Source organism: Dermacentor andersoni, chromosome 11 (assembly GCF_023375885.2).
Source record: "Dermacentor andersoni chromosome 11, qqDerAnde1_hic_scaffold, whole genome shotgun sequence".
Lineage (NCBI taxonomy): Eukaryota > Metazoa > Arthropoda > Arachnida > Ixodida > Ixodidae > Dermacentor > Dermacentor andersoni.
The window spans coordinates 72,682,701-72,709,190 of NC_092824.1; the positions used below are offsets into that span (position 1 = coordinate 72,682,701).

At 48.6% G+C, this 26,490-nt stretch overlaps 1 protein-coding gene across 1 annotated transcript in view; it reads left to right on the forward strand.

Moving 5' to 3' along the window:
• Positions 1–1,063: 1,063 nt before the first annotated feature.
• Positions 1,064–26,490, forward strand: part of LOC140213996 (cytochrome P450 3A31-like) — a 47,305-nt gene continuing 21,878 nt past the window's right edge. Inside the window, exons 1-3 of the mRNA XM_072285211.1 lie at positions 1,064–1,227; positions 14,210–14,315; positions 17,678–17,730. Of these exons, the coding sequence (XP_072141312.1) occupies positions 1,175–1,227; positions 14,210–14,315; positions 17,678–17,730 (212 nt within the window). The 5' untranslated portion in view covers positions 1,064–1,174. The remainder of the gene's footprint in view (positions 1,228–14,209; positions 14,316–17,677; positions 17,731–26,490) is intronic.

Here is a 26,490-nt window from a genome sequence, read left to right on the forward strand (position 1 = left end):
TGCTGACAGCGCCCCCCCCCCCCCCCCCCACACACACACACACTGCATTTCCTAACGGTAATAACGGCCGAACATCGTCGGCGTACGGGAGGCCATCAGGCGCAGTAGCCCTGGTGCTTGCAGGCTGGTAGGCACCGGTATAGTCTGCACACGCTGCGGCGCTTGTCAACGTGCAAGTCTCCAGGCAACGTTTAACTCTAGAGCGCTGCGTTGGGAAGAAGAGAAACAAAAGGAATAACAAGTCATCGTGCGCTGACTGGAAATCTCTTTGTAGAGGAATCGAAGAGGCAGTGTTCGCGCTGTGGGCAAAGCTCGACCGTCTGGCTCATGGGTCCACTGTGGACAGGCCTGCTGTGTGTGATCGTGGCATTCTGTTGCTGGTAAGTGGTTTATGACCCAAGTACGTTGATTTCTTCATCACTGATGACGTGCACGTGCCCGAGAGTGTCTCCCGCCATGTTATCACGGGAAGCACTAAAAGAACCCTAGCAGCCTGTACAGAGGAGCCGTACAGAGCTGCTCTAAAATCCTCAGGTATTCAAATATTGAAATATTCATTTCGGTATTTATCGCAAATCACGGAAAAAAGAAAAGAAGTGTGTGCTATCTAAAATAATTTACGTTTTTTGTTTCGAGTGCTCCGCCGGAAACGCACGTTGTGGCATCGTAGGTGCTTTCGGCCGAGGTAAAAGAACTGACAGAAAGTGCTGTTCAAGCGCAGGCAACCGGAAACAGCGAGCAAGCAGCAGAAAATGAACCGAGACCCGCGCTGGCTGCAACGGTACGACAGGTAAATAAAGAAAAAATATAGAAACCCGCAACCCGTGTCCTTAGCATAATGCTGACAGCGCCCCCCCCCCCCCCCCCCCCCCCCCCACGCACACACACACTGCATTTCCTAACGGTAATAACGGCCGAACATCTTTGGCGTACGAGAGGCCATCAGGCGCAGTAGCCCTGGTGCTTGCAGGCTGGTAGGCACCGGTATAGTCTGCACACGCTGCGGCGCTTGTCAACGTGCAAGTCTCCAGGCAACGTTTAACTCTAGAGCGCTGCGTTGGGAAGAAGAGAAACAAAAGGAATAACAAGTCATCGTGCGCTGACTGGAAATCTCTTTGTAGAGGAATCGAAGAGGCAGTGTTCGCGCTGTGGGCAAAGCTCGACCGTCTGGCTCATGGGTCCACTGTGGACAGGCCTGCTGTGTGTGATCGTGGCATTCTGTTGCTGGTAAGTGGTTTATGACCCAAGTACGTTCCTGATGGCACAATATCGCCGCGCGTCTTTACTGAAGCATCGCCGTAGAGAAGGTGTTTGTTCTTGGCTGCACCAAGTTTTTAAAGATTGCCTGAGGCAGATAGCACAATTCTAACATTAGAACTATTTTACTCGATTAAGCTTACATCACTTCCAAGAGCAATGACACGCGTAGTTGAATAATTATGTAAATTTCGCGCATCGTTATTTGTCTACATTATTTACAGCGCATGCTGCACATCGCTAATTGTAAGTAGTGATTTTGCGAGGAATATCGATTTGGAAGGATTTTTGAGGATTGCACCGGTTATGAGATATGCGCCGTAAGACTAGTGGCAAAAATTCACTGTTTGACTTACCTTCTTAAAGAAAACGCTGCTTGATTCGATGAAGTACAAAAGCGACTGGAACGACAATTTGTTTTGTCGCACTCTATGAAAATTAGTATCTCGAGACTGATGTCACCTTGATAATTTAAGTGGGCATGCCTTGCGAGCTTGCGGGTCACACTCTGTAATTCTTATATGTACCTTAAAGTAAAAAAATTGAAAATGAAATTAGTTATTTCTTTATAATTAGGCGATTATTCGTTTTCGTTTGTTGTAGAAGTAAGCTTTGCTTCATCGAGTAATTTAGTTCAAAGTTTCGAATGGTGTTTTCTGCCACAGACGATTAACAAAATTGATGCAGCTAAGAAGATACCTGGCATGCCTTCTTGCCTGTTTCTCTTTGCGCGTCGTTCCGTACTATGAATGCGATACCTGGCGATAAGATTTGTAGTTGATGGTTGTGGAAAGCTACGGCGACGCTTTACGTGTTTGTTACGATTCTCTTTTTTTCGGGAACCTAGTTTGTAGTTGCCGCCCGTTTTCTAGCATCAAGGACCACGAGGACCTCCGCTGACCCTCGTCAGTCAAAGATACTGCGAAAAGGCTTGATCGCCGGGCTTCAGGGCTCCTCGAGTGCACCTTTGAGGTTGTGTACAAATTTGGCCCGGTGCTTCAAGAGGCTGACGGTTCATGTCGCTGTCCTGCCGGCCCGCCCTACACTTGCCGAGCGTGACACTGAAGACTCGGTGACGCTATTTCTGATCTAGTCAACATGCGCGCGGAAGAGAAAATCGACGTCGCTCAAAAGCTCTGCAGCCGCCCCAAGCAGCGCCAGCCCAACCGATCGCTTCGTTTGTTTGAATTTCACGACAACATTCTTCAACCGCCGCAGTACCACACTTGATGGCCCGGAGCTTCTGGTTGTCTGCCTGAAGAATCTTCGTCCTACTGTTCTCAAATGCCTTCACGTTGCATAAACCAGTGGTCACCTGTGAGTAACACGCACATGCGACCGCGTGTGGGACCGATTTTTCTGGCCCGTTCTGTACCACTCTGTTTTTCGCAACGTTACTGCGCGTGACCTCTGTCAGCGACTGAAACGGCCCTCTGTATAGCCTGAAGGCCTTCTGCTGCCAAATGACACATACACAGTCATTTTACAGCGTCGGTCTTGACCTTCTTGGCCCATTCTTTGTCTAGCTCAGGGTGGTTAGCTATTACAACGGACTACGGTACACGGCGTGACATAACATGAGCACTACCGACAAGTTGCAGAAGATGTCACTGAATTACTGCTTCATGACGTTATTCTTCATCGTGGTGACCCTAGAAAATTTCTAAAGAGCCGAAACCGCCATTTTCCGTCAAAAATTGTCTTGACGACCTTCTTCGCTACTCTTCTGCGGAGTAAAACTCACTACTGCCTCGCTCCAGCCCGGCAACGGGCTCACAGAAAGGCTGAACCCCACATTGACCGATATGCCGTCGACGTACGTTTATAGCGATCATCGTGACTCGTACAGCGCTTTGCCATACCTCAATTTCGCACACTATTCATTGTTTCCAGGAACCGCCGGTTTCTCATCCGTTTGACCACCACCCGCCATGGCGACGTCGTGCGTACGGTTTCGCACGACTAAGCCTGAAGGAGCGGGATCGAAACCCCGCCACAGTACTTTACCGTCTACTTACCGTCTACCGTCTACCACGGTACTTTACCGTCTACTTTGGCACTTTCGGACGTCGTGTGCATATCGCGGTTGAAACCCTACTTTTACACCACCTCCTTGTGTAACTAATCGGCGCCAAGAAGAAACTCCGCCTAGAGGACAGGCTAAATGTTACGAGCGGCTTCCTTGAATTTATGAAAAATACGACAATCACCTGTACTTCGCGCACTATTGCCTCTTTGGTAATCTTGGCAACTTCGTTCTGTAATTGGTTTGTACTTAAAGCGTGCCTCACTTTTCATCTCTGTGGCGCCCCATCACAGCGTATTTGTCGTAGTAATCAGATGTGATACAATATCCGGTGGCGGTTGCTGAGACGAAGGCGGAGATATAATGCATAGGGCGCATTTGATAAAGTAGCGTCCAAAGGGCGCATAGTGTCGCCAGAGCATGATCTGCTTATATGTGAGAAAGAGTGACAGTTTCGGCAGTTCTTGACCACCCATTTCGTAATGCTGCACTAGTTCTCTAGGGTTCAGTGAATGTCCTATATCGCCAGCACCACCGAGCCAGCGGATGAGGCAACACGGATTGCGAAGACAGGCACTGGTTTCTGGTTGCCGGATCAAAATACCAGTGACCCCATACATGTTTATTGTTACGACAGAGGCAGGGCCGAGATGACGACTAGAATCGCATTCTTGCGGTTTATGTAAAAAAGGTGACACACACACACAAAATGAAACTCTATCGGAAAGCCTGATATTGACGATTTGGTGCTTGCAGTCTCCTGCAGACATTAAACAGTACCTACACATGAACATTTGAACAAGTTATTCAGACTAATTTCTTCTTTAGAGGGCTAGGGCATCGGAATAATAAAATCTTTCAACAGCGCAATAGGCTCAGCGCAGGCGAAAAAAGTTTCCCATGCGCTCTACAGTCACAGTTACGGTGTGGAAACGTCCGCAGCGATGTGCTTGGGAAATACAACACCAAATATGAGATTAAATTTCAAACAGCTACGGAAGGCAGAATGTATATTTTCCTTGCTGCGGCAGCGACATAGTAGTAACGCGCACACAGTTCCGAAGTTTTACTACATCACTAACTTTGCAGCTGGAAGTATGCCGCACTAGGAAATTGCGGTTTTCCTGAAACTGCCGTACACGCGGCTGGACATCGCAAGATTACGGCGATGTGGCGGTGCGCGTTGGAGTAAAATAAATGGTGAAACCTGCAGTGGCTTTTTCGAGAGCGCAGAGTCATTGGCGATGAAGGAGCGTGTGGCTGAGCTTATGGTGTCTGTGGTACCCCGTTGAACCATTGCAGGCGTTTTTAGAGCTCAGGTCATCAGTAACTATGGGCTACTAAGCACATATTAAAGCTCTTGATTGCGCGAGCTCGCGGCCGCTTTCCTCCTCTTCCCCCCTCTCTCTATCTTATCTTTCTATTCCCTCTTTCCCGTGCCCCGGAGTAAGGTAGCCAACCAGACGCATTTGTGATTAACATCCCTGCCTTCTCTGTTTACTTTCTCCTCCTAGCCTTCGCGGCCTTATTCCAGCGGTTGCAAGAGATCCAATTTCGGGTTCCTCTTCCACTACTTTTCTAGCCGGACTTCGCACCAGCTCACATGGTCGACCAGGGCCACGCCAGAAGAAAGACGCACCCCAAAATTGTGCAGAAGAAGCACAACCACAACAGCTGAAAACGCACAAAACAGCAGGCACACACACACACAAAGGTAAATTATCTCAAGGTGCCTTTCACTCACTTTATGACTCACTTGACACACACTGACTAACCGTGATTCACACTGGCACAATGACTCCCTTTACAAACATTATACTCACTATATGCGGCTTAATCTGCTTTGCTTTTCGAGTATGAAGCGAAAATTCCCATAAAAGATGTTTTGTTCGTACAGCGAAATAAATCAGACTGTTTTAAAAGGCAGCCTTTGTAACTCGGCTGCAGAAAGCAGAAACGACTTTTTTTTTTTTAAGTACATTATTTATGGAGTGCACATGTTTGAAATGAACGCGTTTCAGTTCATACTGTTTTCTAAAAAAAAGAAAGAAAGAGAGAATCCAGTTTTACTTTAGTGCGAGATGGCTCCGAACGTACACTGGCGTATTCGGGACAAGGTAAGGACAGTGTTTTCTGGTTACCTTAACCTCCGTGGCCTAACACTTCCACACGCCGCCTCGTCCTAATTTCAGAGAAAAAAAAAATCACAATAAGTCCCCTAAGCAGGCCTCGTCTTTTTTCCCCAACCATTCATCTAGCGCTTAAAGCCAGTCGTACCACACCCATTCTTTGCAACCAGGCTTTCACGTTATTGGGCGGCAATCATTCATGCCACTTTTCTAATGAAGTTTGGTGATCCGTTTAACACTGATCATCTCACTGTCAGAGCTGTTATTTTCGCACCACTCACTGCAGACGTGGCATCAAATTATACAAAAAGAGATAATCATAAGGTAAATATACGCACCTGCGTTTGGCTATTCACTATTACATACGATAGTGGATACTTACTGTTAGTATTCGACCCGTATTCGAAAATTTGGTATTCACCCAACTCTAATATTTATGTAAAATATTAGTTATTTCCCCCATTTTTTCTCTGCCTTCATTGTCTGTTTTGCATCATATGCTCTTAGCAAACTAAAAATCGGGCTCTTTAGTTACACTTAATATACTCGCTAGAACCTAAACAAAAGCCCCACATTCATTACCAAATTCATATTAATAAATGTAATTACAATGCGTTATTCTCTATGTTAGCTTTTTCTTATCTTATTGTTTACTTGTACTCTCAGTGCTTCAACGTAAATTTACTGCGTACCTGTGCTGCATATTAACATTTATAAAGATAAACGCAAGATGCATTATGATCACCTCTGTAAATGTCTTTCGTCTTGTGATCCTCGGTGAGTTCGAACGCATCAATAAATAAAGTAATGAAGGTGACATGTCGCCACAAGATGACAACGGTGAACTACACGTGCGAAGACACAGGTGGTTTCGACACGAGCGCGCCTCACGGAACGAACGCCTCACCAGTGCTGGCTCCTACGCTCTAACTAATGCCTGCTACGCCGTACCTGTTTCCTTTACTTAATAAATCGTCGGCAGCCAACCACGGCTGTAGAGACGAAGACATAGTCGAGATGCTCAAGGTGCCTTTTCATCCGCAACATTCTGAAGTCCTAAGTAGGGCACGCTTCCAACGACGTGACCAACTACACGGCGAAACAGTCAGTGATTACGCGACAGCGCTCAAGAAATTAGCAGCTCGTTGTAATTTTGGAACTAGCGCAGACGCGGCTGCGAATCCGACAATGCTGCCTCTTGACGTAATGTTGCGTGACCATTTCCTTTGTGGTCTCCGGACCGAGCAGGTCCAGCAATGGCTGTTCGCAGAAAAGGAAATTACGTTCAAGAAAGCGTTTGACTTTGCGCTGAGAGCTGAAAACGCTGTCGCACATCAGAAAAACCTGAAGGTAGAATTTAAAGAGATTCACGAAGCCAGCACAAGCATCTGTAAGACAGAAAAACAAGGTAGCTCCAGTACATACATCCAAAAGAAGAATCAACGCTGTTGGCCTTGTCCCGCGCAACATCGTCCGGACACTTGCAAGTTTCAGACAAGTTCCTGCAACTAATGCAAAAAAACGCGGGCACATTGAAAAAGCGTGCGTAAAGATGCGGACACGAGCAAGAACTAAGAGGAATAACAATATCGAAAATTCACAGCTAGGAAGTTCTACAAGAGCCTCAGCACCAAACGTCGCACTTTACGAACTCAACTCATTAGGGGGCGCGACCAGCACACAGAAGGTCATGATTCAGCTATGCATACAAGGCAAGTCCTAGAATTATGAGGTCGACTCAGGTGCAGCCTGCACTCTCATCGGTGAGGCCATGTTCAAAGCCACGTGGACACATGACCCACCACGGCTTCAGACTAACAACATTCTCCTACGTACATGGTCAGGCCAGCCCCTTCGGGTTCGGTTGAGCAACGATAGAAGTAACGTACAGGGACCAGACGTTTACATTACCGCTTGTCGTTATTAAGGCAGCAGGGTGTAACCTCCTCGGGCAAAATTGGTTTCCTCACCTGGGTATACAGATAACAGGAATCAATGACGTATCAAATGACGAAATTGTTTAGAAGCTTCTGGACAATTTTTGGCAGCAACACGATTACGCCAGTGCCGAAAATTTACACCAGCAGCGAAGAAGAATACGCTCGGTTAATGCAATATTACCTGTTTCTGTCTGTTTGAGCACTGTGCCACCAGGTGGCTGCACCATGCAGACCCCTCGCGTTTACGCCTCCGCCCCAACGCCTGCGTTTTACCGGAATACCGGACAAGGTAAACCTCTCTATTATCTACAGACACGGCAAGAGCCATCAAAACACAGACGCGTTGAGCCGATTGCCATTACCAGAGCGCACCGATGAGCCATAACCACTAGCCGACGTGCTATTGTTTGAAGCGTTGTCGAGACCGCCGTTTACAGCTACTCAGATAATACGTCTAACACAACAAGACAGTATCCTGCAAAGGCTATACAAGTCACTATAGAATGGTATAGAGGAGAAACTCACTAGAGATTACCTTATTCCTTACCGACAGAGAGCGACTGCCCTCGCAGGTCATCGTGACTGCCTCACAATTGGGGCACGGGTGATTACACCAAGCTCAGCGCGAACTTACGTTCTGGCACTTCTACATGCTGGTCACCGAGGAATGGTAGGGTATAGCCAGGGGGGGGGGGGGGGGGTATGGGGCTTCAGCCCCCCCCCCCCCCGAAATTTTTTCGCGCTGTCCATGTACCGCCGACCAAAGCAAACCCCGGCGCCGGAAATCACTCTGGATTTTGTCTAGAACGTCTTTTTCACGCTCGAAAAGCCATTTCACCGCCAAAATTGCGAAATCGGGCTGGATTCCGCGGCAACGCCCATGGACCGGGAGTCACATAGCGCAAGCAGCCCCATCCGAGCAAAGTTTCAAGGACGTTTTGATGGCGAACGGGCTCGCCGGGGCATCTCGCAGATGCCACGGAATCTACACTCTATCATGGAATCTACGGAGCGCGTGGATGTCATTTCCTAAACTTTATGGGTATAAAGTTCTCATAAACTTTTGAAGTGAAAGATGCTTTGACATTTCCAAACGTGTGCTTTAGATTTTCAATTGCGGAACTTTCTAAGTTTAATGTTCCCATAAATATTTGACGCCAAAGGCGCATTAACTTTTCGAAAGTCGTACATCGGGCCATACAACGAGACAAGCCAAATCAACACACTATCAGACAAGTTGACAAAGCCCGCAGCGAGGCCCGATGAGACGAAGCGTTGTGGTGGTTCATTCGTGCCGTCATGTCAGATAAAAAAATATTAAAACTTTTTTTCCACCTGCGCCAAAGTATCCAGTGAACTAAAGCCAGCCAAGTTAACTACGTTCTTATTCATTTTTTCTACTTTGATTTTTAATCGCGAGGACACATTGAGGCTCTTCAATTTTTTTGTTCTCGCTCCCCTACCCGCGGACTGCCAGAGCCAGCCAGAGCGCATGCGTTTTTCTCGTGTTGCCCCGACCACCGCGCGGCGCACTTCGGTGCGCGTTCGGTTTTCTCTGGCCGAGTGCATTTTCGCCTGGCAGAGTTTTGGACACTTTCTAGCTAGCAGACGAGAAAAAGAAACAATGGTCGCTCGCCGCCATCACTGTGGGGACTCGATGGATTGCACCACGTTCGCCTGAGCGCAACCTCTCCAGAAAGTCTTGTCTAGCCGGTGTAGGATACCGAGCAGTATGCGTATGGTTCGCGGTGGACCAAACGTCTCACGATTTCTTCGATATTCTTTCGGTAGCCAAATTAGGTGCCCAAAGTAGGATTCGATTGTGGAGATACTTTCCTTTGCGTTTCTGCATTTCGGTGCCCCCGCCCCACACAAAAAAAAAAAAAAAAAAAATACATTGTTGTAGCACAGCGAATTGTCGCATGGTGAAAGTTCGATTTTGTTGCTTCGTCTTTTGCGGAAAGTAATAGGCCATGGAACGCTTCAGCTGCCGGATACTCTTATTATAATATTGCGATAGGAATTATAAGGACACTCTAGGCGCATTCCTGCCGTTGCCGTCGCCCTCATGTTCCGCATCAAGCCCAAGGGCGATAACATCATAACCGCGCACCGCATGCTGTATGTGCGATTCGCGTAGGGAGGGGGATGGGGGGCTGCAATGGGTGAGACGACGATGGTGGCTCCGTCTTGTGTGCGCAAGGGGGAAAAGTGAGGAGCAAGCGCGCCGCTTTCCGTCGCGTGCGATACATTGGGGGGAGTGGATGGAATGGGGGAGGGATCTAGGATTCTATGAATCTGTAATTGCGCAACAAGTTTATTTGCCTTGTTTGACCCATTATATACCGTGACTTTTTATTAGATACGTAGATTTATTGGAGACCTATACGTACGTTTAGATATCTTGTTGCGATGTTTTGTGCATACGTGCAGTGAACTTTGTTTCCAGTGGCACTTTTTTGCCCTTTATCAAGCTGTATCTCGGCATTTGTATAATCCATTGTATCTTCGCATTTATAATGTACGAAGGCGAGTGAAATGAAAGTGAGCCCACCCATCCTGCGCAATTATGGTTCTGTTAATTATCTGAAAGGCCTGCGCGTAGCACACAGGCACCTCTCATTTACAAAAGTGACACGCAGGTGTGAGGATAAATGTTCTTTAATGCGCACATACATTGGGTTGAACATGGTTGCGAGAGGTAATGGACGCTCCAGAAGTTGAGCAGCACCGTGCCGTGAGGTTTTTGACAGCTGAAGGTGTTTCCCAAAAAGAAATTAGTGACCGTATGGCTGCCGTGTACATTGCAAGCAAGCAAGCAAGCAAGCAAGCAAGCAAGCAAGCAAGCAAGCAAGCAAGCAAGCAAGCAAGCAAGCAAGTAAGTAAGTAAAGTAAGTAAGTAAGCAAGTAAAGTAAGTAAGTAAAGAAAGTAAGTGAAGTAAGTAAGTGCTTTATTTCCCATATACAATATACATTTGAATATGGACAGGTCTTGAGGAATGGAATGGAATGGAAAACTTTATTGTTTCTTTAAGATATTAGCGAGTTGAGGACGAAGTCTTCATTCTTGAAAACTTTGGGTCCTCTTCAGCCTTGGGTGGGCCCCTAGTCCAGGGCACCACTGAGTCGGGCCACCTCGCTTGCGTGTGCTATGAGGGCCCTTTGGACCCCTAGCTCGCAGCTGGTGAGCCGGCTCTCCCATTGCTCCGCACTTGGTGTTTTATGTTTGTGGAATGTCTTGTTTCTCTCGCATTCCCATGTGATGTGATATAGTGTTGGCCTTGCTCCGCACCACGGGCATACGCCGCAATATTGTGTGGGGAACATCCTGCTTAGTACGTAAAGATTTGGAAAGGAAGCCGTCTGCAGTCTACGCCATCCTGCGGCTTCCTCCTTCGTCAACGCTTTGTGTGGTGGGGGGTATTGGAATCTTCGCCCCCTATATAGGTTTAGCAGCTCTGAATAACTGTCCCCGCAAGTAATCTGAGGCTCTCCCGGGGGGACTGAGGCGCCCGCTCGGATGGTGAAGCCTCGAGCTAAGCTGTCCGCCCCTTCATTGCCCTGAATCCCTGCGTGGCTTGGTATCCAGATTATGTTGTGTGTAGGTTGTCCTTCATAGAGCGGTGCTCTACTAAGGATCTTGAGTGCCGTGCTGCTTATTCTACCCCTGATATAGTTTCGGCACGCCTCTTGTGAGTCTGTTAGGATGTTGAGGGATTTTCCTATCCTGTATCCTTCCTCTGCTGCCAGTGCAACAGCTATTTCCTCTGCTTCGGTTATGTCTGATACCGCTGCCGTGAGACTCGTGATTAGTTTGCTTTTATTATTAGCTACTACCGCTACTGCGTGTTTCCTGTGTTCTTTTGGATAGAGGGAAGCATCTGTGTAGAATGTGTTGTCTCTCTGCCCCATCGTTCTTTCGTAGAATTCTGCCCTAGCCTGTCGCCTGCTGGTATGGAGATTGGGGTCCATATTGCGGGGGACAGGTTGTATACGTAGTTTCTTCCTTAGCAGGTCCGGTATTATTGCCCTACTACTTTGCGGTTTTTCTATTTCCCAACCCAACTTTGTCAGGAGCGCCCTTCCTGTTGTTGTGTTACTGAGCCTTCGCGCTTGTGCCTTGAGCTGGCATTCTTTTAGTTCTTCAAACGTATTGCTGATTCCCAGTTGCATCAGCTTGTCATTGGATGTGTTTCTTGGGAGATGAAGGGCTGTTTTGTATGCCTTCCGAAGGATTGCTTCGGCTTGTTCTCTTTCGGCTTTGATGGTTACATGGTACGGCAGGGAGTATGTGACCCGGCTGACCACCAGGCTGTTGACCAGCCTGAGGGTATCTTCCTCTCTCATGCCGTATCTCTTGTGCGCAACTCTGCTGATCATGCGGCCCACTTGTCCAGCTGCTCTACTCAGCAGGCAGAGGGTGTGGCTGCACCTCCGGCTGCCCTGCAACCACATGCCGAGGATCCTGATCATTTTCTGTTCCGGAATGTTCTGGCCTTCGAAGAAAGCTGCGTCAGCAGCTTGACTAAGTCCTATTGAAGATTGAACATTGCGTTTCATTGGCCACTGTCAAGCGTTAGAACAAACGGTTCAAAGAAGGACGTGAAAGTTGCGAAGACGATCCCAGACCGCATGAAAGCCAGCGTGCAATCACTCCTAACAAAATTGCAAAGGTTGATGAGCTGATGACACAAGAACGGAGGATAAGCATCGATGAACTGGCACAGCCTGTGCACATCAGTCCCGGTTCGGTTCACCGTCACCGTTCACACCATAATTCATGAACATCTCGGTTATCGGCTCTTGTGTGCGCTATGGATGTCCAGGATTTTGAGCCACCGCCAGAGTACGGAGAAGTTCGGCGCTGCCTTTACTCATCTGATCCGGTATCACAATAAGGGTGACGATTTCTTGTCTGCAATTGTGATCGGAGACGAACCATCATGCCAGTGCTACGAGCCGGAAACACGACGTCAAAGCTTACAATGCAAACATTCGCATTCACCCCCCCCCCCCTCCCAAAGAAAGCAAAGGCCGTCATTTCCGCCGGAAAGATGTTGCTGACTTTTGTTTTTCGATTTTCAGCGGCGATTACTGATAGAATTTGCTAAATCTTGAGAGGCTATCAATTGTTTCCGATATTGTGAAATGCCGGATCGGCTGCGTGTTGCAATCAAGAACAAACTACGTGAAAAATTGACGAATGGGGTCATCTTGTTCCACGACAATGCCCATCCACACGTCGCTGATGTGGTTAACACAAAACTGGCAAAGTTCAAGCGGGAAACGCTGCAACATCCGCGATGCAGCTCAGACCTGTCGCCTTGCGACTTCCACATTTTGGGGCAACCGAAAAAAAAGCTCAAGGAAATCAGATTCCTCTCGGACGATGACGTGAAAGTCAGTTGCAGACGTTTTGAAGCAACAACCCAAGGAGCTTTATGAGACGGGAATTACGCGACTCGTTAGTCAATGGGACAAATGTCTAAATGCTCAAGGAGGCTACTTTTAAATAAAGTACCCCGTCTGTCATATATTCGCATTGGCTCACTTTCATTTGACTGGCCCTCGTATATTCTGCAGAACTCCTGCTTTTCATACGTGCTCTCTGTTGAGACTATAATTTCGGTGCAATTACTCACGATACATGACCGGTGACAGCTGCTCCTGCGTAATACATTGGAACAAGTGACAGCGTCACTGAGATTTTTCACTGGCTCTTGCATATGTACAAGAATGTAAACAAGGATCTTGAATGACAAAGTTTCATTAACATATTTGTCCTCAACTTGTTCATTTCATGGCCTTTACATTTTTCATATCAGCGGCATGCACTGCTTTGCTGGTTTCGAACTGATGTAGTTCTAAAGTTCGTGTGATATTTTCTTTACTTACTAAATAGACAAAAACATGGAAGCACTGACATCAGTTATGTTGGGCACAATTTTTGGCACATACGAGTATAATATTCTATGAAAAAATACATATTTTGCTTGTATTGACAGTGCGTAGCGTTCAAGAATTCCTTTGCAGCATCTTTGGTAATAACAATACAGTTATTATTCATGTATTTGATCCCTAGGCAAATTGTTTAAGAGAAAGCTTTAGCTCGGGCCCAACTCCGACGCGGCCTATTCAGATACACGTAAAACATAGAAACGCTTTTCTGAGATAACTCTTGAATCGCTTTTAATAAAATTTGTTACATTTGAGAGAGTAAGTTCAATTCTAGTGTCTGTTAGAAGAAGAATTTCGATTTAGGGCCGAACTTTGTTTAAAATATTTTGAAAAATTCGAAACCCCGAAAAAGGTAGAAGCACGAAGTTTACAATTTAATAGCTCTTCATCAAGAACAGATATCTTGTTTCTGTAAACGGCATCCATTACACCATTCAAAGCGGACAACTTCGATATGTCTATTTGAATTGGTTATGTTTTTGTACAAGGGTACTGCAAAAGCCTTATTTCCATAATACTTAAATTTTTGAGACTCATGTGTAACATCAATTTTGTCCGCTGTAGATGTACTATTATGTGCAATTTACAGAATTGTGATATCAATTTTCATTGCTAATTTACAGAGTTCTAAACTTCATTCTTTCGTTTTCTGAAAATGTTCGATGTTTGCCACTTTTTAATAAAACATTGTCGACCTAAATCGAAAATTGGAAACAAAGAATCACTAGAATTTAAGTTTTTCTTTTAAATTCAACAAACCCAATCAAATTTGGTGAAGTGGTTGCCGAGAAAAACGAATTTTCCTTCTACATGTATTTAGATAGGAGCATCCGACTTAATGTTTCCTCTTAGGAGGTGGCCGAGCTGCATTGTGCAACTTCTCCGTTAAATGCTTGCAGGTTCTTCGGCCAACGAGCTTGGAGGTTCTCGCTGTTCAAGAGGCTCGGAATACCGGGTCCACAACCTAGCTTCATATATGGCAACCTCGGAGAGCTGCTTGGAAAGGTAATGGTAACCAGGGGCCCTATAACGTAAAACTATTCCAATACGTTTTTATTCCAATGTCCTGTCGTCAAATTTGCGTAACCGCCGACGCAAGCATCGGGCGGTGACCCGCAGGGTTGTCAGAACAGACAAATCAAACCTTCTCCTCATATATAAAAGGTAACTTTTGTTTGTTTTAAAAACGAATAGCGTTACCTACAGTGAGCGGCCTGTCTTATGTAAATGGCTGACAAGCGACGAGAAGCACGTCCAAGTGGAGAGGGATTCGATGGGGCCGAGCCAGTACACTGAAAATCGATAACCGCATGAAGAGGGTTGTGCCGGCGTCTGCGATTGGTCCGCTTTCCCTTACTTAGCTTGAGGTGACTGACTGAAAATCGCAGCGGCATGCAACGAAAGGTCAAAAAGCCGCTAAAACGGATCCTCAGCAAAGAAGAGTTGGCAGAGCGAGGTCATAGGTGGTGGTGGTAACAACTTTATTTCGTCAACAGCAAAGATTTGGCTAACATTAGTGGGCTTCCAGGGTGCGTGAGGTGGCCGTCCGATCAGTTCCTCTAGCGCCACCTGTTATGGTAGTGAGGCCCTGTCTGTCGGCGACTTCCAAAGCCCAGCTGATGGCCTGCAGTTGAACCGCTGGGTCCGAGCTAGACACCGCATCCTCCCACTCTTGCTCGTTAGAGAGATGCCATTCTTTTTTCGGTTTTAGATTGTCGCAATCGAATAAAATGTGTTTTAAATCTGCCTTTGTGACCCCGCAGAGCTTACATTCGGGGGTGTAGACTCCTGGGTAGGCCTTGGAGTATATATAGGGGTTGGGGAAGGTGTTAGTTTGTAGCTTCCGCCAGGCCACTTGTTGATGTTTATTAAGGCTTTTGTCCGGCGGCGGGAGCGTGCCTCTGTTGTTTCTGTAGTATAATGTGATCTCGTGGTAGGTGGTCAAGGTCTCTCTGGCCGACCTCAGGACCGGCTCGCCCACTGCCCGGTTGACGAAACCTCGGGCTAAGTTGTGGGCCGCCTCGTTCCCAGGATGCGACGCGTGGGCCGGAACCCATATGATTCTAATGGGTCTGGCGTTGAAATTTTGCGGTTTTAGGATTTGTTTGGCGGGTTTGTGGACCCTCCCTTTTGCAAAGTTTCGAACGGCTGTCTTCGAGTCGCTAAAAATCAGGTTTGCTTTAGTGCTTATAATGGCTAGGGCGATGGCCGCTTCCTCCGCCTCGTGTGCCTTTTTGCTCCGCACAGAGGCGGCTGAGATTGGTTTTAGGTCCATGCCCACGACGCCTATCGAAAAGGCATCGTGATCACAGAGCTCTGCGACGTCCGTACAGACTGCCTCCTTATGGTTTGAATATTGTCTGTGAAGGGCTTTGGCTCTCGCCTTCCTCCTAAACGTGCCGAATGTGCTCGATAACGTTATACGGCCACGCAAAAAGCTTTATTGTACGCAAGTAAACCCATGCTCTCCGGTAGGTGCGAATAGCCAGTGCCCGAGTGATCGGCGGCATCCATCTTTTATTTCTTTCGGAACGGGGCAGCCTGCGGCTATTCAGAAAAAAAAAACTCAGTTTTGTTCGGTATAATATTGCCTCTTCAACATTACTTTGACGAGGTCAGTTTTCGCGGTTTTCTGACTTCGCGTAACAGGCAGGTGAAGTGGGTGCAGCCCGAAAACTTCTGACAAATAGCCGAGGCCTAATGACGAAAAGGCGTCGAATCAGAGATAAAAAAAAAATTATTTCGTTCGGTCCAATCATGCGTAATCAGTGTGCACACGTCACATCATATAGAGAGCTTTCGTGGTTTTCGGGACGTCACGTGACAGACAGGCGAAGTGGGGGTTGTTCAAAAAAGTTTTTCACCAATCGCAGAGTGCTGATTGCAGAATTGGAATAGAAAAGTTTTCAATAGCTTTACGTTATAGCGCCCCGGCATTTTTAAAGGAATATTCTCAGTTTAGCATGGTAAATGAGTGCATAGAGCCCAATACGTTTACACATGTAATATATCTGGGCTCTCAACGCACATTTCAACTCAAACTTTAAATGTCAAATCGCTGCCTCTAAACCCCTCCAACCGAGAGCGACCTCTATTTGGGTATGCACTGTGGCATTTCCGAAAATGAGGGCCCAGCGCTGTGTCGTCTGCTTTGAAAAAGAGATTGACCCACATGATGACGTTACACTCCGCACTATTTGGCCTCCCACGCCACAGCTAGGACGTTGCCGTTGCAGGCGGCCATAAAAAGCATTTCGCCATAAAAAGCTTTGAGCAAACGCCCTAAACGCACATTTAAAACAGAACCACGTACGGCGGCCATGATGCATTTACACCTCCTGCAATCGATTCTGGTGTTTAGAACGCGCAAAAGCTTGGCCTTGCAGATCGGATTCTGTTACTCGAGGGAGGCGTTTACGGGTGCGTCTGTGCATATCGTCGCCACTCAGTATTGCCATAAAGCCGTGCGATTCAACTGCGATATAAGAAAATTCAAACAGAAATTTCTGACTGTAGCGAATGGGCTCAAATATTGGAAACTCGAAAATTAGGTCATGGCCGGTTTAAGTGCGCGTTTTCTATATGCGCGCTCGCGCTGTCTGCGGAAATGGCTTTGCGTGATGAGCCTGATGAGACTGTGTCGAGAAAGAATTCAATGACGTTACTCTGGCGAGGCTGTAACCCGCGTTTCGAACCGCTGATATTAATAGTAATAGATTACAATCACGCTTAAACTATTCTGCTGCATCCTCCAAGCAGAGCTGTAGCTTGTATTGTCCTCTTTACAGAGCGCCAGTACTAAAAAGCTGTCCTTCCAAAATATCAACAAATGGCTTCCTATACATCATAATGAAAAGAATAACATAAGCAGTGACCCATAGTGGCTCTTAATAAACACAAATATGAAACGCCATCAAAAGATAGCAGAAAGCTGTCTTGGTATAAATAATGGCACCTTAAATGAATGGCATGATATTATGAAGTAAATTATAACGTGGAAAAGATTTAGAAGCAGTAAAAGGTGGCCGCAGCATGAAATCAGTGAGAAGAAAGCTTGGCAGAGGATAAGGCAAGATGTATGCACTAAAAGGGAAGCAGAGTAATGTCATCAGCAACCTCGATTAAATAGTAGAAGCAGCAGAATAATTTTATACTGACCTCTCGGGTACCCCGAGAAGCCACGCTACCTCATTCGAAGTAGTTATGAACAGAATATAAACGATAGTTATATAACTAGCAAGAAAGTTAGAAGGGCCTTCTAAGACATGATCCGACGAAAAGCGGCGGAAGGAGATGGAACAGCACTCAATTTATTCAAAGCAGCTGGAGGAGATATGCCTGAAAAGCTTGCGGCCCTTTATACGCAGGGAATGGCTGGAGCTTTCGACGACTGGATCACAAAGTATGGCGATGTCGTTGGGTGAGTACGTCTTTAGAACTACAGAAAAAATGCGTAACGGTCTTATTTATGCGCAGATATTCTGACGCAAGAGAAATGCATGAAACGACTAGATAAAGAGGCAGTGTCCAGTGAGAGCGTCTCTTCATAGTCACGCTCTTCAACTGCCAGCGCCTAAAAAAGTGTCAATCCGTTTTCTCATTGCTTGCTTACATCGCACAACCTTATGCACAACCTTATGCGCCCTTTTTCTTTGCGTTCTTTTTATTGCAATAGCAATTATATGGACACTCCAGGCGTATTTCTGCCGTCGGTGTCGCCGTCGCCGTGTCATTCCGTGTGGGTTAAAGCGTGTGAGGGTGACCCGGCGAACGCGGTTCAATGTGGCGTGCGCGAGCGAGGAACGTCACCCAGACGCGTGCCCTCTCCAGTGGCGCGCGAGGCAGGGGGGGGGGGGTCAGGCGAGGGAGGAGGGACGTTTTTCTCTGGCGGCCGCTAGGGTGCCTCGATGTCCTCCCCACCCACCGCTCCGTACAGTGTGGAGACAACCGCGGCGTCTGCAACGGCGTTGGCCACGCGCATCGCGGACACCATACTATACGCCTTTGGCGAATGCCGTAGTGACGCGTTGCCGACTCTCGTAATGTTGAAAGCGATCTGCGACGTGGCCAAAGTGTGCGCCCACGCGGGCCTCATCTTTAAAGCGATCTGCGATGTTTGCAGAGTGCGCGTAGTGTCGGTAGCTTCGTATGCGCTGTGCTTTCGACGTTTCGTTCGCGGTGAAGGGACAGATGCACGGAGGTCAATTGGCTCGCGACATCTTCCACGATTCTAAACTCCAACGTTTTCACAGATAGTTTCCGCTGTCATTGAGCGAGATATGTTCATGTTTACCTGTGCGCGCATGACACCATGCAGGTTAATTAAGTTAAAACACCTTGACGGGCTAGTTGGTTTGAATACACGATAGAATGTGTAAGCGTGACTGAACATGGACGTAGAAAGAAGCACACCCATAAAGACAGCGCTGTCTCTGTGTTTGCTTTTTTTATACATCCTCATTGAGTCACGCTTACACATTCTATCTGTTAATTTGGTTAGTAAGCGAACGTTTACGAGCTTATAAGGCTGCTAAAACTATTATCCTTACTTCTTACAGCTGTGTAATAATTTGCTATCGCTATCGGTGCCTGGCCTTTCGGGAAGGACTACGCATTTTTTTAGCACCCTCCCAATCTCGGTGCTTTACTGTCCGGAATAAAATTATCCCTGTAATGTAATGTAATGTAATGTAATGTAATCCCTGTAATGTAATGTAATGTAATTCCACGTACCGAGATACGTATATTACGGACCTATGCTCGTCAGATGCTCCCTCTACAGAAAGCAAATTGACGTATGCTACGAGTGCGGGAGGACGGGACACCGCGCCGACGTGTGCCCCAACCCCAACGACAAGATTTGCCGGGGATGCGGACGCAACAATCCGTCGCCTGACCATCGATGCGAGCCGCGTTGTCGACTATGCGGCAAGGGACACTTCACGGGAGACCGCAGGTGCAAGGCGCGATACAAGACCCCGTACATAGTCAAGCGCCGCCAACTAGAACGAAAAAGACAAGAAGAGGAAGAAGCGGCCGCAGAGAACGGCAGCTGTTACAACAGCAGCAGCGACTGTAATGGCAACGGATGCTACTACCTGAATTACCCAGAGATAGACCGTCATTTAGCCACCGACAACCGAAGAGGACGCTCGGCTAGCCGCGGCGGGAAGGGCGCCGTGGGAAAATCCCGATCCCGATCCCGCTCTCGCAACCGGCCACAGCGGCCGAGAAGCACGTCGATGGCGCGCGGTGGTGCCGGTCCGGGCAGCGCAGCTGTCGGCCACATCAATCAACAAAGTCAGGAGCAGCAGCAACAAGGTCACAGGAGCACTGGGCAACAGGTGAGCTGGGCGGCTGTCGCCACTTCTCCCGGCGGCGGAGGCGCTCCGGTGGGCCGCCCTGGCGGGCCCGCCGTCGGAGGCGGCGGTGGGAACGAGCTCGAGCGAGCGATAGAGCGAGTACTACGACAACGCCTAGAACCATTAGAATCGATGATTGCCGAGCTTAAACGCGAAAACGCGCTCCTTAGAGAGGAAAATTTCAAATTGAAAAGCGAGCCTCCACAATCGCAGCAACCACAGCAACGTCACACGACGATGCCGCCATCCTCGGTGCCTCGATCACCGACTCCATCTCGGCCTGAGCCGGCCGGGTTGGACACGGATGACGAGGGTAGCTCGATGGAGACGGCGGATGAACGGGTTAATCGTCCAGTTACCGCGAAAAGGATCGCACTAGATCCCGCAAGACCCGACACCAAACAGCCATGCGGCCGTTACGAGAAATTAGAGAAACGAGTACAAAGCATCGAGAAGAGCCTCGAGGAACGTTTTGCAAAACAGACGGCACATATGAACGAAATGTTTAATAACGTGGTGGCTAAGCTCTCTGAGTAAATAACACAAATGCTCGCCGCGCACTTGGCGCGCATAGACGACATAGAAGCGAGGCTGCCGCCAGCTGCGGGTAGACCAATAAGAACGATGAGCAAGTCGTACTCTAGACAACAACAACACAATCAGCCGCAGCAAAGCACGCTCACAGACGTAGAGACACGACCGCAGCAGCAACCAAGTCGCCTCGATGGCGACGGGTTAAATTAAACACAGGCATCATCATGGCTACACACGCAACGAACCACACTAACACTGGGAAACAACAACAATACACCATCTGGCAGTGGAACTGCCGGGGCTACAGGAGGAAGCGCGCTAATCTCCAGCAATTCATACGCAGCCGCGAGACGAAACCGGACGTAATTCTTTTACAGGAGACAAACCATCCGGTCAAACTAGCTGGCTACAAAGCCATAGATGCGACCGCGACGGACAACAGACAAAGAAGGAAACGGTCTACACCCCACGTGGCAGATGGCGCTGGGCCAGGGGCGGTGGTGGCGCGCCGGCCGTCGCCCCCGCCCCGCCCGTTGCCGGTCGCCGCCGTGCTCGTTCGGCGTAACGTCACTGTAGCGCAGCGCGAACTTCACTCCGTAAATATACCTCACGTATTCGTAGAATTAATTCCAAAGAGTGGCCGCGGACTCTTCGTCCTTAACGTGTGCAGTAAACCGACGCTGCAGCACCGCTTCGGGGACCTGCTCCGGGGCGCGCGCGCGGCTTCCGGCGGCGAGCCTCTAGTTGTTGCGGGCGACTTTAATGCGCCCCACGGAGCCTGGGGCTACGCCCGAGAAACACCCAAAGGCAAACACCTTTGGGAAGACTCGCAAGACCACGGGCTTGAACTGATCGCGAATCCCGCCGATCCAACACGCAGAGGGAACAGCGTGAGTGTCGACACGCTACCCGACCTCGCGTTCGTTTCGAATGTAACCACAGCGCACTGGCAAAACACGCAAGAAGATTTAGGTAGTGACCACATGCTGATCGAGATGACGATAGGCACGGGCCCGAGCGGTCGTGAGACTAACCCTGTAAGCAAAGGCCGTAAACTCAAACTTGTGAAGTGGGACACGTTCCGCAAGAAACGAGAAGAAGCGGGGCGAGGCGACGAGCCGATTACGGACATAGACGAGTGGACCGAGACGCTCAGAAGGGATGTAGACGCGGCAACGAGCGAAGTTCCGCCCGAGGCGAACCTTGAGATAATTGACAGCAGGCTGCTACACATGTGGGAAGCAAAGCGAGCACTTCTAAAGAGATGGAAATGTCAAAGACACAATAAGGCTTTGCGCAAACGCATAGCACAATTAGACAGAGAGGTCGAAGGACACGCACTCCAGGTATCCAGGGCACAGTGGGAAGACACGTGCAACGGCCTCGAGAGGCAGATGGCCGGGGCGAGCACTTGGCGCCTCTTTCGGCACCTATTAGATCCGGAGGAAACTAGGGCCGCTCAAGGCCACAAGACTCGTAGACTAGTAAGAGATTACAAAGGTGGTAACTTCTTCGACGCAATACGTGATCGTTACTTTAAGAAGGCCGAAAGCATCCAACATGCCGAATACGACGGCGTCGCAAACGAGAAATTGGACGCGGAATTTAGCGAAGCAGAAATTCGGATAGTCCTGTTCGAACTAAACACCCGATCGGCGCCCGGCCCGGACCGGGTTACCAACAAGACTCTCCGTAACCTAGACGACGAGTCGATCTCCCGCCTCGCGACCTACGTCAACGAGTGCTGGCGAGGGGGCTCCCTTCCCGAAGCGTGGAAACGGGCCCGCGTTATCATGATTCCAAAACCCGGCAAGCAAGTTACCCTCGATAATCTAAGACCGATTTCGCTAACGTCTTGCGTTGGAAAAGTCATGGAACACGCAGTTCTCACCCGCGTGACCGACGTTCTCGAAGATCGTGACGCGTTCCCGCACACCATGCTAGGATTCCGCCGCAACCTCTCCTCACAGGACGTATTGCTTCAGCTTAAACACCAGATCGTAGACGACACTACCAGCTCCACTAAGGCAATCCTCGGCCTAGATATTAAAAAGGCCTTCGATAACTTTAAACACGAAGCAATCTTAAAAACAATTAGAACGTTAAGACTTGGCCAAAGAACGTATAGTTACGTTAGAGATTTCCTCGCGTGCAGGCGTGCATGCATCGTCGTTGGCGACGAGGAATCGCCGGAATTTGAGACGGGTCCGTCCGGCACGCCGGAAGGATCAGTCATATCACCATTACTCTTTAATTTAGTTCTACTCGGTCTACCCGAGAAATTAACAGAAGTAGAAGGATTGCATCATAGTCTATACGCGGATGACATCACCCTCTGGGTTCCCGGGGGAGGATGTGACGGTCACGTCGAGCGAACGCTACAGGCAGGGGTAGATGCGGTCCAGAATTTCTTGCGTGGAACGGGCCTCGAGTGCTCGGCTACCAAGTCCGAACTGTTAATCTACAAACCCACAAGAAGAGGTCGTAAAACCCTGAGCGACGAAGAACGGGAATACTCCAAAATACGTATTATATTGGCAGATGGTACTCCCGTACCGCACGTAGACATAATTAGAATCCTGGGGTTACACCTGCAGGCAAATGGCCATAACGGAGAGACGGTGCGAAGACTTCGTCGTTCGGTAGATGACACGATCCGACTCTTGCGTCGCATCACGAATAGACGCAATGGTATGCGTGAAGACTGCGTGATCCGTCTCGTGCAGGCGTATGCGATAAGCCGCATAACGTATGTTGCCCCCTACCTTAAGTGGATAGGGTGCGAAAAAAACAAGGTCGAATGCATGATACGAAAAGCTTTTAAGAGGGCGGTCGGCGTTCCGCTCAACGCGAGCACCGACAAGTTTCTGGAGCTCGGGCTTCACAACTCACTTGACGAGTTAATCGAGGCGAACGACATCGCTCAGTACGAACGATTATCTCATTCAAAGACAGGTCGATGCATCCTCGAGGCACTCGGCATCGCGTACCACACTCAGCATGAAGAAAAGATGGCGGTTCAGGCCTCGGTCCGCGACCGCCTGATCATCCCGCCGCTTCCCAAAAACATGCACCCGACGCACCACGCCGCGAGACGCAACAAACGAGCAAGAGACCTTCAGAAGAAGTTTGGCAACAGCAACGAGGCGGTGTACGTAGACGCTGCGCGATATGAAGGAGAGAAAAGCGCACACGCGATCGCGGTTGTAGACCGCACGGGTAAGTGCCTCGCGAGCGCTACAGTGACCACGGGACACACGGAGGCGGCCGAAGAAGCCGCAATAGCCCTACCACTGGCCACGGTGCCTAGCGCTGCGATCGTGATCAGCGACTCGCAGGCGGCAATCCGCGGCTTCGTGCGCGGTCGCGTCTCGCGGGAAGCGGTCCGCATACTCCAAATTTATGACGACGGCGACTCGTCATCGCCCTCGCAACCCCAAAATTCTACAGTCTTCCTCCTCTGGACCCCGGCACACACCGATGTCCCGCTCGCGGGCAACGAGGCGGCCCACGCCACGGCTCGAGGTTTCACACGCCGAGCCACCGCAGATTATGTGGCCGCCGCCCCCGCCCCCGAGAGCGGGGCATCGGATCTGCCTGATCGGGACACTACAACAGAAATGCGGCAACAAGAATCACAATGGGCGTGGGGCGATCGCCTGACCACGTTCAGAGATCTCACCCAACACTCCAGACTCCAAAGACGCACATTCCCGTCACCACACGACAAGTTAAACAGGAATGAGGCCGTAACTTTACGCTTGCTCCAGACAGACAGCTACCCTAGCCTCGCGGTCCTACATCACATCTATCCAGGTTTATATCTAACAGATGCCTGTAAAGCTTGCGGACAGCGAGCAACGCTGCGACATATGCTCTGGGAATGTGCCGGCAACCACGGTAATGGGACCACATCCGTTCGCGACGCGTCCGTAATCGCGGCCGTTACCACAGTACGGGAGGCCTCGAGCTCGCTTCTCCCCGACGCTGCCCCAGCTGCGGGGCCCGCCGGGGACCTTCTCCATCGGCGTCGCCACCGCTGGGAGGCGGCTCTCAAAAGTTCAGAGTTGGCAGACCAGCTCTGGGCCGTCCGGCAAGCCAAAGATGCCGCCCGAGTCCAAGGACTTGGAGCCGCCACCTGAGGCCACCACAACGAAACTGCCGGCCATTCATTAATAAAGTTTCTTCTCTCTCTGTAATGTAGAATTCAAGAGTAGAAGGGTAGGCCGAAAGTTATAATACTTCCTGTCCGCGTCCTTTAGAGTTATATTTTCTTACTCTTAAAAATAAAGTATGAAAGCGTCTTCAGGTCATTCGTACAGGGAAATATTCGTGAAAATAGCTATTACAGTGCATTAATTGCAACGCTTTCAGGAAAGGAATTGACTGCATAGTTCAAAGATCCAAATAGTTCATATGGCAGACTTTTATAAAAGAAAATCAGCATTTATGAAGCGGCTCTAACCGTAGGGAGTGCCATATTTGTCGGATAAAGTGATGTTTTCTCCTCAGAGCAGATGCAGATATCATCATCGCAGATATCAGCAGACATCATCATCGCACCTGCCGAGTTCATCGGCTATTTTGGGAACAGTTTGGAGGTATCTGAGAGGAAAGGAGATGCAAGAACGCAGGAACTATCTGCGCACGCTCTGCTAGAAAAAAAAATAAGTATAACTTCGGACGCCTGTAGCTAGGAAAATGCAAAGAAAAAGAAAACTGCCCGGCGACCCACGCAAGTTGTTTTCCAGCGTCGCAGAAACTAACGTAACCCGGCGCATCTTGAAAATTGCGTAGTTGGGTGTACCTCCAAACACGACGTACGGCTACAGTAGACAACTGTATCAGTGGTTTGCGAGCAAGGGAAACTCTCCACCTGTCGGCTTTCTGCAGAAGCTTTTAATGCTCCTGCGCTGTTGAATATAGGTTGATTTAGAGAGCGAGAAAGCAAGGAGAGAAAAGGGAGCAGGGCGATCAAGAGGACGGGCGACCTATTTGACACCCTACACTCAGGGTGAGAGGAAGGGGTACTAAAAAGAGGCAAATAGGAAGAGAGGGAACACTGACTACCTGCACGTATGACAATGCGCAGGAGGAGAGAGAGAGAGAGAGAGCTCTTTATTGGAAAAACAGAGAATTTTGCCGGCGCGTATATAACTGCTGGCATGCTACTCTGTATAGGGTAGGGGGAATGGGATTAAAAGATTCCAGAAAAGAGTTGGAGAAAAAAAAAGGATAAAAGTAAATATGAAATGTCCGAGTGGACCTGATATTAATATATACAGGTGACATGGCGGGTAAATTTAAGCTTTTGCATGGGAAGGATGCAATTTTTAAAGCTTTCCTATTTGACCAATTTCTGTCAGGTAATTGAACAATAAATCCAAAACCCGTCGCTGTTTTGAAGGGCCGGGCATTGGACCTAAGATGCTCGGTAACGTTAACGGTTCGTGGCAAATCATGTCCATTTGGTGCTCAAAAAATTGTCTCTCGTCGCGGTACGCGGGGCATTCTAGTAATATGTGCTCAATTGTCTCTAAGTTGCGACAGTTATCACAGTATGGGTTAGTGGTAAGTCCTATGCGGTACAGATAATTGTTCGTGTATGCCACGTTCAGTCGGAGACGATGGTACAATGTCTCTAAGTGTCGAGGAAGTGGTCGTGGAATTTTCGGTCTCATTTCTGGGTCAATGTAACGTAGGAAGTTATCTTGGTGAAGCGGCAGATTCAAGATGCGGACTTTTTCTTGATAGGCATATTTTTTTGCCATGTTTGAAGCATCGGCTTTTGTAAAATATGTTTTTTTGAACTTGCGGTATTGGAGTCCATTTCTGGCGGCTTCGTCCGCTCTTTCATTTCCCGAAATGCCGGCATGGCCACGTATCCACTGGAACTTTATGCAATGCCCAGCAATCTTAGCCCTGTGGTGAAGATAAGCAATGTCAAATGCTGCTGGTTGATTATTGCAACGCTTGTGCCTGTTCCAGATACTTTGTAGGGCTGCTTTTGAGTCTGTGAAAATCACCCATGTCTTTGGCGGCTGCTGTCGAAGTACATACACAAGGGCCTCCTTAATGCCATATAGCTCCGCTGAAGTAGATGATGTCGCTCGCTCAAGACGAAACGAGAATCGTTGCCCTGTAGAGGTTACAAAAAGTCCGCATGATGAACGATGTGGAGTTGTAGAGCCATCTGTGAAAATGTGCGTTGCGGCTGCGTATTCTTTGTGCATATATTCTAAAGCTATCTGATAAGTCGCTGCCTGAGGCATTTTCTTTTTCGC